Consider the following 15,783-nt stretch of genomic DNA (forward strand, 5'->3'; position numbering starts at 1 on the left):
ATAGTATGTTCATTACCGGAGATAAATAACGAAGTGTGCGCCCTCATCCACATGCGCCACAAGACTACAGTCAAAATGAGAGCCACCTAGAAAAACTACAAATTCTAGCTAATTTTTCAAAAAATAAGCCTGAAACTCTTTCTAAAGACTGTTGACATCTAGTGGAAGCCCTAGGAACTGTAATCTGGGAGGTATTCCTTGGGTTTTCCCATAGACAGCCATTTGAATGGGTGGTAACCTCAAAAAAAAGAAATTCCGGATGGATTCTCCTCGGGTTTTCGCCTGCCATATCAGTTCTGTTATACTCACAGACATTGTTTTAACAGTTTTAGAAACTTCAGAGTGTTTTCTATTCAATACTACCAATTATATGCATATCCTAGCCTCTGGGCCTGAGTAACAGGCAGTTTACGTTGGGCACGTCATTCATCCGAATTTCAGAATACTGCCCCCTATCCCTAAAAAGATAAACATTATTTTTAGTTAATTCTATGAGAGGGAGGGTGTTCAATTTATTTTACAGGACAAGAGGAGGGTCAGGTGAAAATATTTTTTATGTTGGGGAGGTGGGTGCATTTTCTTTCTGACACCTTGAGTTGGACCAGCCAGTAAATCTGTCCCTAAACCTTGAGAATCTGAGGAAGAAGCATCAAGTTTCCAAGGTGATAGACTTCTTCATGTGTTTCTTATGAGTACAGGGTGTGCTGCTGCAGGACAGAGAATTATGGCATCAGCATGCTTCAGTTCAGCTGGTGCCTAGCCAAACTCGGCTATCCGAACCGAACAAGTGTGCTCGCATACTCCCTTAAAAGACCTTCGCTTGAAAAACGAAAGCAATAGTACTGTTTGTCCATTTTGAGACGCCGTAGCTCAAAATAGTCAAAATTAATCTAAAATAACTCAAGAAATCTGTCATTAATTTGACGTTTAGTCAAATAATTTTACATCTAACTAAGATGTTGGTGCAGTATTTCTCAATGAAAAAAATTGCATGAAAACGAGTCATCTCTCGTTGAATGACAACAAAGACTTATTTTTAAATCCCTACAGTCACAGATGAACGTACGTAGACTTCAGCTCTGAACTTTGGCTTGCCTTCAGAAAAAAATGTGTGTGCCCGAACAGATGACAAAATCCTCACCAAAACATCACAAAATGTAGTCATAACAGTTTCAGCTGGAAAGCCTTTATAGGCCTTTATAAGCCTTTATAGGACTGGAGACAAAGAATGCAGGAAGTGACTAGGAGTAATCCTGTATGGTGTCATTAGCAAAAATCACCCCCGGTAGTGACAATGTGACATAAAAAACATTGACTTCAACATTTACAAGGAATCTAAGAAAATAAGTAAAAATTGACATTTTAAACAATTGTCATATTCAAAGTATACAGAAGCATAATAGGTTGATACTGAGTGAAATAATACCTTGCTAGTAAGTAAAATTACGTTGAAAACACATTTTTTCCGGATGTCAAAAATATTTATTTTTCAGACATTGAAAATATGTAGTTTCCGGAGGTTGAAAATAAATATTTTCCTAACGTTGAAGTCAGGTACAATTTAGGTGCTGAATGAAAGGTGAAAAGACGTAGTTTCCGAATGACAAAAACGTATTTTCTGCACGTCTAAAAACACTTATATTCCAGACTTTGAAAATACGTATTTTACAGAAGTTGAAATCAGGTGCATTTTTGGTGCTGAATGAAAGGTGAAAATACATATTTTTCCGGAAGTTGAAAATCATTAATTGATTCTAAAGCCAAATTTCAACTGTATATACAGTGCATTCGGAAAGTATTCAGACCCCTTGATTTTTCCACATTTTGTAACGTTACAGATTTATATATCCCATAATGACAAAGCAAAAACAGGCATAGAATATAGGTCAATTTTGAGTCTCATATCAAGTCTACTCCAGCCAAACCCGGACGACGCTGGGCCAATTGTGTGCCACCCTAGGGGACTCCCAATCACAGCCGGATGGGATACAGCCTGGATTCGAACCAGGTACTGTAGTGACGCCTCTTGCACTGAGATGCAGTGCCTTAGACACTTGCAAAGCATGCTGGGTATTATTTGAAAGTCAACATTTGGTCTGTGCGGACCAGAGCCAAATCTGAAATGATCATAGATGTCTACGCTATGTTTCACAAGTTTGAACAGCACAGTAGAGCACAGTACAGTAAAGTACAGTACAGTAAAGTACAGTACAGTATGGCATGACACGGTGGAAGATAGTAGAGTTTTATTCAGAATAGTTGAGTACAGTAGAGTAGAGTAGAGTTTAATTCAGTAGAGTTCAGTACAATGCAATGCAGTTTAGTATAGTTCAGTAGAGTAGAGTATATTAGAGTAAAGTAGGGTACAATACACCACACTATACTTTACTTTTATTTATTTTACTGTACTCTACTGTATTGCACTCCCCTGTACTGTATCGTACTGTACTATACTCTACTTTTCTTTAAGGTACTGTGTACAGTATTATGTAAAGTACTGTACTCTGCTGCACTCTACCGTACTTAGGGCTGGGTGGTATACTGTATTTTACTATACACCGCTATTGATGCACGGACAGGTTTGGGTTTTTACTTTACCTTCTATAACGGTATTTGAATGTTAAATGTGATATGCCATGTGTAATGTCAATTTTTATAGATTAGACCGCTACTTGAGTCATCCCTCTCCGCTCTCTCTCTCTCTATGCCGCTTTCCACACAGACCTAGCCCTGCCCCCTGTCACTCAAGGAGCGCATTTGTTGTTGCTTGACCACGAGACACTTGCCTTCAGTCTGCATGGTCAATGCAGCATATGCAAAACGTCAGTACAGAGACAAAGTGGAGTCGCAATTCAACGACTCAGACACGAGACATATGTGGCAGGGTCTACAGACAATCACGGATTACAAAGGGAAAATGAGCCACGTCGCGGACACCGACATCTTGCTCACAGACAAGCTAAACACCTTCGTAAGACATTTAAGCGTGTTGTCGTGTCTTTGGCATCATTAAAACTGAAGACATATTTATCAAATAACTCTCTGTAATTATTATTACGCGACTAACCTGATTAATCATGTAACTGTAATTAACTAGGAAGGCGGGGCACCAAGGAAAATATTCAGATTACAACGTTATAATTTTCCTAATATAACTTTCAGAAATTTTCATATCTGATCAATTAGTCTTCGAATGAATCACTTATTTACCTCACGTCAGTCTCATTCCAAACGTCGTAAATTGTTGGTTATCTGCACGAACCCTGTCTTCACTATGAGTCATCCATACATCAATTGTCTTAAAATCATTTATGTACTAAGTAATTCACAGAAATGCATAACAAACAGTAGATATCGTTACAAAGAAATTATAGAGGAATGTGCCCTAGTGGGCTAAACCGGCATGGCGGCTTCTTAGACAAAAGGGGAGTGGGGGTCAGCTGAGGAGGCACTACAGAGTTGATAATTATAACAATTGAAATGGTAATCCTTTGCACATGAACGCTCACTCATTCGGGAACAATTGAAATCAATATATATATTTACGCTCAGTGTGTTGTCGGGATCTCTGTTGAAAAGTTTGTTTCTGTTGGAGAGTCTGTCCGCTCTCTCTCTCTCTCTCTCTCTCTGTCGTGGTTAGAATGGGTAGTTCAGAGTGACATTCATTAATGTCGTTATAGGACAGATGTTTCGGCGGTTGTCGGTCTATGCGTTCAATAATACCAAATTCCTAGCTGCAGACTAGTAATTAATATCAAAGACTTGTTCTTATTCTGTCGGTATCGATAGTCTAAGAGTTTAACCACATGGTATGGTTAAAAGTTCAGCAAGAGGAAAGCTTGGTCTCCTCTCAAACCTTGGCCCTCTCGTTATCGAGGTAAGCTGGTCTCCAACCTTTAGCCATCTCGTAATTGAGGTAAGCTCGGTCTGGTGATAGAAAAACCTAGGTGGGGGTTTTATTTGGAAGAGCAGAAAAGGGCCTGTCCCATGTCCCCAGACCATAACTGTGCTCATGGGCGGTCCTCTGATTTAGTTAAATTCCAAAGGGAATTGGAGTTTCCTTCATTAAACAGTCCAAAATCACATTACACAATTTCACAAACAGTTCCATCCTTTATTCATTCATTTTATACAACCATTTAGACGTAAGTCTCATAGCTGAGGCTATCATATAAACATGATTATGGTAATGTGGCCATATTGTCTCTCATGAGTTTCACAAAATTGTACCAAACGGACCAGTTCATAGCTGGATTCTTCACAGATCTGTTATACCTTCTCCAGAACCTGAATATTGTTCGGTTGTCAAGTTCTGTGAGGTAGAAGAAATTCCTTGGTGTGGTCTATGAAAACTCATTGTCTCTATACTGTGGCCATGAGGAGAGAATCTCCTCATAGGAATTTATGACCTCTTCTTTCAAAGCCTGGTGTCAGGAGTATAGAGGTCGGGGGGATGGTGCATAGAAAAGGGCTGGTGCAGAGGGAGGGGGGTCACTTGTGCTCACTGTACCCAAAGAGGGCAACATGATGACAGTGTTAAACCTCGCAAGACGGCATCCCTAGCCGCGTCCTCAGAGCGTGCGCAGACAAGCTGGCTGGAGTGTTTACGAACATATTCAATCTCTCCCTATCCCAGTCTGCTGTCCCCACTTGCTTCAAGATGTACACCATTATTCCTGTACCCAAGAAAGCAAAGATAACTGAGCTAAATGACTATCGCCCCGTAGCACTCACTTCTGTCATCATGAAGTGCTTTGAGAGTGTCACGTCCTGACCAGTATAAAGGGTTATACCCGGAACCGAGGGGGTCTGCCTGTGACCCGGAACCGAAGGGGTCTGCCTGTGACCCAGAACCAGGTGAGTCTGCCTATGACCCGGAATCAAAGGAGTCTAGCAGCAACCCGGAACTGAGTAAGTCTATTGACAATCCAGAACTAAATATGAGTAATGGTGTATCAAATAAGTCTGCCTACAGTGTGGAGTGGAAGAGGTCTGCCTACAATCCGGAACGAGGGGAGTCTGCCTACGGCCCGAAACGGATTAAGTCTGTCAGCATTCTGGAGGACAGTAGGCCGGAGCCTGAGGGGGGGTGTAGCACAAGCCTGAGGGGGGTGTAGCACAAGTGCCGTCGGTGACGGCAGCCACCCTCCCTTCCCTCCCTTTAGTTTAGGGGGATTTTTGTGTTGTTTTTTTTTTTTTTTTTTAGGTACATCCGGGGTCTGCACCTTTAGGGGGGGGGGGGGGGGGTACTGTCACATCCTGACCAGTATAAAGGGTTATTTGTTATGGTAGTTTGGTCAGGACGTGGCAGAGGGTATTTGTTTTATGTGGTTCGGGGTGGTGGTTTATTTAGTAGGGCGTTTGATTTATTATTTCCGGGTTTTTGGTCTATGTTCTATGTTTTGGTATTTCTATGTTCTTTCTGGTTTGTTGTATTTCTATGTTTAGGTTAACGGGGGGTTGGACTCTCAATTGGAGGCAGGTGCTTTCTCGTTGCCTCTGATTGAGAGTCCTATATATGGGTAATTGTTTGGTGTAGTGTTTGTGGGAGATTGTTTCTTGTTTTGCTGAGTGTGCCTGACAAGACTGTTTCATTGTTCGTGAGTTCGTTTTGTTTTGTTGTTTTTTGGTGTTCTTGTTATTTAAATAAATATACAAGATGAGCATCCACATTCCTGCTGCGTTTTGGTCCTCCATTCCAGACGACAACCGTGACAGAGAGTCTAGTTAAGGATCATATCACCTCCACCTTACCTGACACCCTAGATCCACTTCAATTTGCTTTCCGCCCCAATAGATCCACAGACGATGCAATTGCCATCGCACTGGACACTGCCCTATCCCATCTGGACAAGAAGAATACCTACGTCAGAATGCTGTTCATTGACTACAGCTCAGCCTTCAACACCATAGTACCCTCCAAGCTCATCATTAAGCTTGGGGCCCTGGGTCTGAACCCCGCCCTGTGCAACTGGGTCCTGGACTTCCTGACGGCCGCTCCCAGGTGGTGAAGGTAGGAAACAACACCTCCACTTCGCTGATACTCAACACAGGGGGCCCACAAGGGTGTGTGTTCAGCCCCCTCCTGTACTCCCTGTTCACCCATGACTGTGTGGCCATGCATGCCTCCAATTCAATCATCAGGTTTGCAGATGACACAACAGTAGGCCTGATTACCAACAATGACGGACAGCCTACAGGGAGGAGGTGAGGGCCCTGTGAGTGTGGTGCCAGGCAAATAACCTCTCCCTCAACGTCAACAAAACAAAGGAGCTGATCGTGGAATTCTGGAAATAGCAGAGGGTGCACACCCGTATCCACATCAACAGGACCGCAGTTGAGAAGGTGGAAAGCTTCAAGTTCCTGGGGTACACATCACTGACAATCTGAAATGGTCCACCCACACAGACAGTGTGGTGAAGAAGGCGCAATTTGGCTTGGCCCTTAAGACCATCAGAATTTTTTACAGATGCACAATTGAGAGCATCCTGTCGGGCTGTATCATTGCCTGGTACGGCAACTGCACCGCCCGCAACGGCTGGGCTCTCCAGAGGGTGCGGTCAGCCCAACTCATCACCAGGGGCACACTACCTGCCCTCCAGGACACTTACAGCACCCAATGTCACAGGAAGGCTAAAAATATCATCAATGACAACCATGGCCTGTTCACCCGCTATCATCCAGAAGGCGAGGTCAGTACAGGTGCATCAAAGCTGGGATTGAGAGACTGGTAAACAGCTTCTGTCTCAAGGCCATCAAACTGTTAAATAGCCATCACTAGCCGGCTACCACCCGGTTACTCAACCCTGCACTTTAGAGGCTGCTGCCCTATATACATAGACATGGAATCATTGGTCACTGTAATAATGGTACACTAGTCACTTTAATAATGTTTACTTACTGCTTTACTCATTTCAAATGTATATACTTTATTCTATTCTACTGTATTTTAGTCAAAGCCACTGACATTGCTCTTCCTAATATTTATATATTTCTTAATTCCATTATATTATTTTTAGATTTTTGTATTGTTGTGAATTGTTAGATACTACTGCACTGTTGGAGCTAGGAACACAAGCATTTCGCTACACTCGCAATAACATTTGCTAATATGTGTATGTGACCAATACGTTTGATTTGATTTGACATGTAACAACATTGGTTGAAGTTGAATTGAACAGTATTAAACAATTAGAATGGAGAAAGACCCATTGAAATCACTTAGAATGTACAGTATGTGTTGCCACCGTAGGATCACGCACTACTCATAAAGCAAATTTTGAACTTTTATTATTCAAAAACATAAAATACCGTCAAATACCGTCATACCGCCAATTTTTTTTTAAATACTGTGATATGATATTTTGGCCATTTCGCCCAGCCCTAACCGTACTGTACTGTGCTGTGCTGTCCAAACGTGAAACATGGATGTCTATGATTGGTCCAAATCTGAACCAAACATAGTCCTTGGACATTGAAATCAAGGCCCGGACTGCACAAAAAATATATATATACAAACAAAAAGACGGTCAGTCCGGATAGGACCAAAAAAAGACGTCCTAAGGACGTTGCCGTCAGTAAATGCTTACTGGGTTGTTACTGTATTGAAAAGGGTATATCACACTGCCTGTGCTCAGCTGTTGCTCAACGTTATTGTACTGCAGAGCAAAATTTAGAAAAGTACTCTCTGTGAAATTTTCAGAGGCCAACATGTATTCTACGGCAGAGGCAAATTAGTTGGCAGCTCTGTGTGCTGGGTTGTGTGGGTTAGTGTGCGTCAGTGGAGGCTGCTGAAAGGAGGACGGCTTCATAATAATGGCTGGAATGGAGTCATTGGAATGGTATTAACCACATGGAAACCACGTATTTGATACCATTCCATTGACTCCATTCCAACCATTATTATAAGCCGTCATCCCCTCAGCAGCCTCCACTGGTGTGCGTGTGTGTATGTGCTTGTCTGCAGTTGTTTTAGTTGATGTCTGAAAAGACATGTTACCGATCCGTTTTAAGGAATGCTGAGCATACACCTTGTCAACTGTGGGAGGTTCTCCCGCTCTTTTACATCCCTCCCTACCTACCGGTCTCTCTCTCCCTCCCCCTCTCTCACTTTCTCTCTCTCAGGATCTGCCCTTCTCCCTCCTGCTCTTTCATTTGCTCTGACTCCCTCCCATTCCTCTTCAATTGTTTTTGAGATACAAAGATCACAATTTTGCTCCCAATTATTCAATCGATTTAAAACTTTTCATCCACCAAAGTCTCTCTCACTCTCTATGTATGGTTGCATGAGTACAGCAGTACAGCACTTGGCCAGCTGCTGCCATGTCTGACTTTCTCTGTAATTCATTTCCTGTTGTTGGGCTTTGCACTACAATCGAATGAACCTGCCTTATAATCAATGAGTTTGCTCTTTTGCTTCCTCTCTACATGCCTCTGTCTTTCCTTAATGGAAGACTACACACTGCAGCAGCAATGTTTCACTGTTTCTTTTTCTCCAGTAATGACCAATATTCCCATATGACCATTGATGAGGTTTCCTATGTCCTGAGTCTCTATCTGCATCGCCTCCCTTCACACACACACAAGAAAGCACGCACACACAAGCACACACTTGTACAGACACACACCAAAGCTATCTTATCTGACCCAAAATCTAGGACACAGTCACCATGTAATGTACAGACCTCATGTTTCCTGTATTAGTACCTCCTTCCAGCAGACGTGTACAAAGCAGCGGCCATTTCAAAGACATGAGTGTGTCTTGCAACTCACCTACAGCTGCAGCACTGGCCACACAGGTCAGACCAGGTAGGTAATGACAGTGTGAAATGTGGCAGGAAACACATGGTGGCATTAGAGGCAACATGCTCTCAGTATGTTGACATTCTCCCCCTGCATATCTAACCTCAACAGTCAAGCTTAAAGTTCATGAAAGTCTGAAAGTTAGAACAAAGAAATCAGAAATCATTCATAAAGTTTTCATGTGTTACAACAGCATCGTAAGCCATTGGTAAGAAAATTCCATGCTTGTAGGGAGACATTGTGTTATTTTGTCATACACAGATGACTCCATATTTGTACATGATCACACAGCTGCTGTTTGGAATGTTAAAATGCGGTCTCAGACTTTTAATGGCTAATCACAATAATGGAGAGTAGAGAGAGAGCCCCAAGTTAAATAATTTCCAACCACCACAGGGACTTCAGACCCTCTGAGTAAATGAAGATCCTCTCCATAAGGCCTTTGAGAGGAGTTGACACAATACCAATGATCCTGGTCCCTACTACAGCTGTCCAACCATGCTCGGCTTGGGGAGAAGTAAGAGGCCTGAACTCCGTTTATTTGAAGTCATGTGTCTATGCTGTTTGAATTTAGGGTTGAGCAAAATATTAATAAAATTGTATTTTAAAACAGTAATATGTGTCAATATGTTTATGAAAGTTATCGCACAAAAATGTCACTTCTGTGATTATTTTGGCAGACGACCAGAGTAGTTAGTCTAACTGGTATGCCTAATGACAAAGTTCTAACCTCTTGGCCTTGTCCAGTGTACACCTTCTCAGATAGCTGTGAATAGCCTGGTGGTTTGGGCTTTAGTCCCTTTATTTTAATTGAACTACTATTGTCTCTTTGTGGGGCATCTCACACTGACATTACTGCTGAGCCAAAGGCCAGGAAAAAAATATATTTGCCCATATCATTGCATGATATACTAAGAGGGTTATCAAAGACTCCACAAAAGGCAATTCAAACACTCCCACAAAATCATTCTCTATTGGTTTCCAAAAGTAGACAATGCAACTGTTACGCTCCACTAAATATCTTGTTTTCAAAGTTCAGGCCTACCCCCCCATTCTGTCACCTCAGCTGCCTACAGCCTGTAAAGAGGATAGGAAATGCGGTTGCAGCGTGTTTTAAACATGTTCACGTCACTCACAAAGGGCATTAATGACACCGGCATGAATGTAATATGCTGCACTTTTCTTTTATAGCTCTACATCATCCTGCGCACACTATGATCAATGACATGCACTAACATCCTCATTAAATATAACCAGTGCTTAAAATGTTAAGTCAATCAAGAACAGTCATTCTATTGAAGGGGATCAAGACTCATTGTGTTGTCCCACATTTCTATACACTAGTACTTTCAGTTCTACTGACTATATTTGCATAGTTTATGAGATAAGTCACCAACACTCAGCCTCATTCAGGGCAAGCTGCGATATCCAACACAGCAGAGCACTCATAGCAAGTGCTGTATTTTGTATTATGAGACATTACTTATTGTAAGCAGGTCAATAAACCACAAACACATTCACAAACATTTAAAATGGACTTTTATTGCTTAAAGGAGAGAGCAAAATGTAAAAGTCAAGGTTACAAAGGGACAGCAAAAAAATGGTTTTAGAAGGAATGTTGAGGAAAAAGGTTAAATGTGTTGACAGGCTGAAAATTCCTGATCCTAATACTTTAGTATTCTTCTCCCTCATCCTCTCCCTCCACGCTATCTGCTCCCACCTCTTCATAATCTTTCTCCAGGGCAGCCATGTCCTCCCTGGCCTCAGAGAACTCTCCCTCCTCCATACCCTCACCTACGTACCAGTGCACAAAAGCACGCTTGGCGTACATCAGGTCAAACTTGTGGTCAAGACGGGCCCAGGCCTCTGCCACTGCAGTGGTGTTGCTAAGCATGCACACTGCCCTCTGGACCTTGGCCAGATCTCCACCAGGTACCACAGTTGGGGGCTGGTAGTTGATACCAACCTTGAAACCAGTTGGGCACCAGTCTACAAACTGGATGGAGCGTTTTGTTTTGATGGTGGCAATGGCAGCATTGACATCTTTGGGCACAACGTCGCCACGGTACAGCAGACAGCAGGCCATGTACTTGCCGTGACGTGGGTCACATTTCACCATCTGATTACATGGCTCAAAACAGGCGTTTGTGATCTCTGAAACAGTCAGCTGCTCATGGTAAGCCTTCTCTGCCGAGATCACAGGGGCATAGGTGGCCAGGGGGAAGTGGATACGGGGGTAGGGCACCAAGTTGGTCTGGAACTCTGTCAGATCAACATTGAGGGCACCATCGAATCGGAGGGAAGCAGTGATGGAGGACACAATCTGACTGATCAACCTGTTAAGATTAGTGTAGGAGGGACGCTCAATATCAAGGTTCCTACGGCAGATGTCATAGATGGCCTCATTGTCTACCATGAAAGCACAATCAGAGTGCTCCAGGGTGGTGTGGGTTGTCAGGATGGCGTTGTAGGGCTCAACAACGGCTGTGGACACCTGAGGAGCTGGATAGATGGAGAACTCAAGTTTGGATTTCTTGCCGTAGTCAACAGACAAGCGCTCCATCAACAGGGAGGTGAAACCAGAACCGGTGCCACCTCCGAAGCTGTGGAAGACCAGGAAGCCCTGGAGGCCAGTGCACTGGTCAGCCTGGAGAGAGAGGGAGGAGGGAAGATTTTACATTTTAGGTAATTATTGAAGACAATAAGTATGCAGGATGTACAATAAGACTACTAAAAAGGTTCTTGGAGATTCTCACCAGTTTGCGGATCCTGTCCAGAACCAAGTCAATAATCTCTTTGCCGATGGTGTAATGCCCACGGGCATAGTTGTTGGCTGCATCCTCCTTCCCAGTGATCAGCTGCTCAGGGTGGAAGAGCTGGCGGTAAGTTCCAGAACGCACCTCATCTGGAGAAAGAGATATAGATATATTAGCTTTTCCCAAGACTAAAGAGATAGATCAGGGGTATTCAGCCGGGAGTCAGTGGCCCCCTATGGGTCTGTGAAGAAACTGCAGTAGGTCCACAAAAATATATGAATTCATTTAATTGTTTTTATGAATATTGCTAGCAACAGAATAAACAGATTTTGAATTACATAACTACAGTAAAATAGAATCTCTTCTTTCTAATGATTTCAACTTTATTCCTCAATTCCTAATATTGAGTAAATTCCACCCATAGGAGCGAATTACACACTGAAGTATGCGACATAGGCTTTGAAAAAGCACCCACGAGTACAAGTCGCAGCAAGTGCCGCTGGTAAGCTTTCTTGACCGAATACATCTTTGCAAACACAAAAATGTCTTAGTCTATTAGCTAGAAAGGTAACTACAATGTTAGAGTTTAGTTTACACTTCCAATTATAATGTGGGGGAGGTCAATTAATAAAGACAACCTACCAAATCATTAATTTTAAAATTCTCCTTGCCATAATCATTCACCTGACAAGACATGAATTTTTTTAAATTGCTAACATTTTATGCGGTCGGCGATTCGCTTGGGTGGGCGTCCCTAGGCAAGAAAAGGTTTAAGACCACTGAGCTAGACCAATGTTAAGTCATTATTTCAAGACAAATTGATCTTACCGATGACAGTGGGCTCCAGATCTACAAACACAGCCCTGGGGACGTGCTTGCCAGCTCCAGTCTCACTGAAGAAGGTGTTGAAGGAGTCGTCTCCTCCTCCGATGGTCTTGTCACTGGGCATCTTGCCATCGGGCTGGATCCCATGCTCAAGACAGTACAGCTCCCAGCATGCATTGCCGATCTGGACGCCAGCCTGGCCCACGTGGACGGAGATACACTCACGCTGTGGGAAAAAGTACAATCATGTCAAATTGAGTGCTCAGATATTGGGATTTTCCTACAGAAGCGTTTCAGTTAATAAAAAGAGAAACACCTTTTCATGAATTCACCATTTTGACTGTGGGCCAATGTGCATCTGTGTTTTCAAGTTATGCATAGCTTTGGCTCTAACACCAGCACACCCAGGTCACCTGACTCAGTGATTACATGCAGCTATGGGGGATAAAGGCCTGCTCCATGTTGGTGTCAGAGCAAGAACATGACCTGCAGGCAGTAGGTGTTGGAGTAGAGTAGCCTACTCACAGCCCTGAATCATTGAAGGGTTTAGCCTTGAGTGATAACAGCTCTTCTGAATTGAATCAAGATTTAGACAGAAATTTAAGGAGACACTTCCAGACCATTAGTGTATTTCATAGGCTACAACCACACATTTTGTAATAATGGATTTAAATATATACATTTGGCCTAATCAAACAACGACGAAGAATTTACTAATGATTTCAGTGTTATAGGCTATGGCAAAGTCCTTGCTCTGCGTGTCATGCTTTTAACATGAAGTCACCATTCGGTGCGCTTGACAATGGGTGCGATTATAGCTGTCGTCTGTGGTAGTCCCCGTTGCAAATGCAATTTAAAGTCATCATGTCAAAGATTAGCGATGTATAGGGAGCAGTATAAAATCCCTGATATGGCACAACTGTAACGATGTTATTTTCCGCGGGCAGAAAATAATATGAAATAAAAATAGCCGCAATAGAGATGCAGACCGAGGCAAATATGCCATTTGAAGTGGTACTGCCTTTTCCAACAAAACGAAATGTCGTCTCCCAAAATAAAATGTGCAATACAGGTATTTGGACTATAGGGGGGTTTACTATAGGCCTATAATCGGTTTAGAATCATAAAATAGGCTACGTCAGCCAGTACTTTCCTTTCTCTACACAACATGGGCAAACACCACGTGGTCTGATTTTCCCAGATTATTCTGGTATTGGACAAGAATGTTCAGAAACATGCCCGCCCTGGCATACGATTATTTTCGTACTGCTCATGACATTTCCCACCCCATCAACTTTCACGGGCGTTAGCCTATAAAATGCGAGATTGTGTAAATCACATGATTAAGTCATCTTAATTGTGAGAGATGATTTCTGATTTTACACTGTAGCCTAGCCTACAGTTATGATTGTGACCATGACCGCATTGACACAATGAAACCGCCCTGCTCCGTTGAGTTGGCCGCGTGCCACTTTCCGCAATGCAACAATGTAACAAAGTAAGAACCTATGTGGTCAAGGAGCGAGGGGACAGGAGGAAGAATAAGCGCCGCCCTACATAAGGAATAGGCCTCTGATGCTGTGGCGCAGTAGTAGAAATTAACGAAGACTTAAATCGACATATGTTAAAGGTCACTTTGATAGGCTAACACAAAGACAATAATATTATGGCATTTTCATGTCGGCTATATGTGTCAAATCGGATCATGTCTGATGATTGTCACTGAACTTCCTTTTTCCCCCCAAAGATAAATCATACAAAAGAACGGTTTCTTAGATATATGCAAGTTTGATTAGTATGTCATAACCAACTCGTATTAAGCGATGATGACACCACATTTAAGGTAAATCACAATTCCAGTCATTTTCATATTCATACTTACCATGTCTAAGATGAGGTGTTTAAAAGAGCAGTAAAGATAAAATAAGAAACCGTAGATTTACGACCAACTCTCACAGAGGGACCTTAAGGAGTCTAATGTGAGAAGTTTAAGCAATGTGTCAGGGTGGGGCTTTTTATACTGCTTATGACGGTCCACCACATTTGGGCGGGCTTTGGACACAAATGTACCACCCATCTGGAAAAAAGAGGCGTTCTTGATCGTTCTATTGGACCATTTGAACATGTAGGCGTACGTGGATGCCGATGACACGAAAGAAGGAAACCGTTAGGTTTATAATGTAGGCTACAACCAAAGTTCAAGGCAGTTAGGATAAGCACATTCCCATAGCATGACAAAGAAGTCTACTGTCATACAGTCAAGAGCGATATTCCAAAACTATTTTAGATATAAAATAACTGAAAACGATAACAATGTTATCTTAAGACAATAGCCAACATATTTTTATGTCATCCTTAGATTTATTTATCTTATGTTTTTGCTTTAGATTTAATCATACTTTTTGAGATCTTTTTGTGGAACTGCTTTTGCTAATGGCTTAATAGGATATAGCCCAAGTAATTCTGCAGCTGAGAATCTTTCTATGGTGACTTTGTAGCCTGTAATTTGGAGGACACTGTTGTCATTTTACTGGTCTCAAGGAAACACTTACTTTGCCCTAGCTTCTTTGAGACAAGACACTTGGGATAGATGCTTATGTAAGACTCAAGACTTTGGGGAAAAGAAGGAATGAATATAGGCCTAGGCTATTTTAGGCACTTCTAATATTAGACTATTGGTTTGGTAGGCTATAAGAAAATGTTACCTGGTATGTCATGGAAAACTGGAGTAGGCTGTAGACTATAGGTTTTTTCCTCTATATTCAAAGATGTATAATACCTCAAACATTTAGTGCAATAGCTACAGTGGACACATTAGATACCAACGTTGATGGCAACATTAAAGTGGGTTTTACACCATCTTTCAGTCCAAAGATGAATAGATATGCCATTAACTCCACCACACACACACACACACACACACCAGCCACTTTGCTGAGTCATTAAAGTGGGCTATTACACAGTGATTCATGAAGAAAAGAAGCAGAAGGCATGATATTTTGGCCGGGTTTGGCCGGTGTAAGCCGTCATTGTAAATAAGAATTTGTTCTTAACTGACTTGCCTAATTAAATAACAAAAATAATAATTATATTAGAAATGAAAATGTAACATGTTTTGTGCTACACCTGCTTACAAAAACTACTATCATGATCTCCATATATGGTCATAGAATGAATAGGCCTTGCCCTAAAAATGCTAGATTACATAAGGCATGGAAAAATGGATAGCATCACTGTTTTTGAAATATACGCCTAAAAAAAATGGACAGTGATCTGTCAGTAGAGTATTTCTGGTACAGTGTAGGCCTACTCATGAAACAGCAGATACTACAACCATGCCAAACCACAGGAGGGAGCCAGAGTTTTTGATTATGAATATATTGTTTATAAAGCCTTGCAC

General features: G+C 42.1%; 1 protein-coding gene across 1 annotated transcript; it reads right to left on the reverse strand.

The window, feature by feature from the left end:
* Positions 1-10,324: 10,324 nt before the first annotated feature.
* LOC100380681 (tubulin alpha-1C chain) lies at positions 10,325-14,401 on the reverse strand. Its single transcript, XM_014167249.3, has 4 exons — positions 14,266-14,401; positions 12,387-12,609; positions 11,559-11,707; positions 10,325-11,449 (listed from the first exon to the last, which is right to left on the reverse strand). The coding sequence occupies exons 1-4, from the start codon at positions 14,266-14,268 to the stop codon at positions 10,475-10,477; spliced, it is 1,350 nt and encodes a 449-aa protein (XP_014022724.1). The 5' UTR covers positions 14,269-14,401; the 3' UTR covers positions 10,325-10,474.
* Between the last annotated feature and the right edge of the window lie 1,382 nt (positions 14,402-15,783).

The sequence above is a fragment of the Salmo salar genome, chromosome 22 (genome assembly GCF_965601325.2).
Source record: "Salmo salar chromosome 22, fSalSal1, whole genome shotgun sequence".
Classification (NCBI taxonomy): Eukaryota; Metazoa; Chordata; class Actinopteri; order Salmoniformes; family Salmonidae; genus Salmo; species Salmo salar.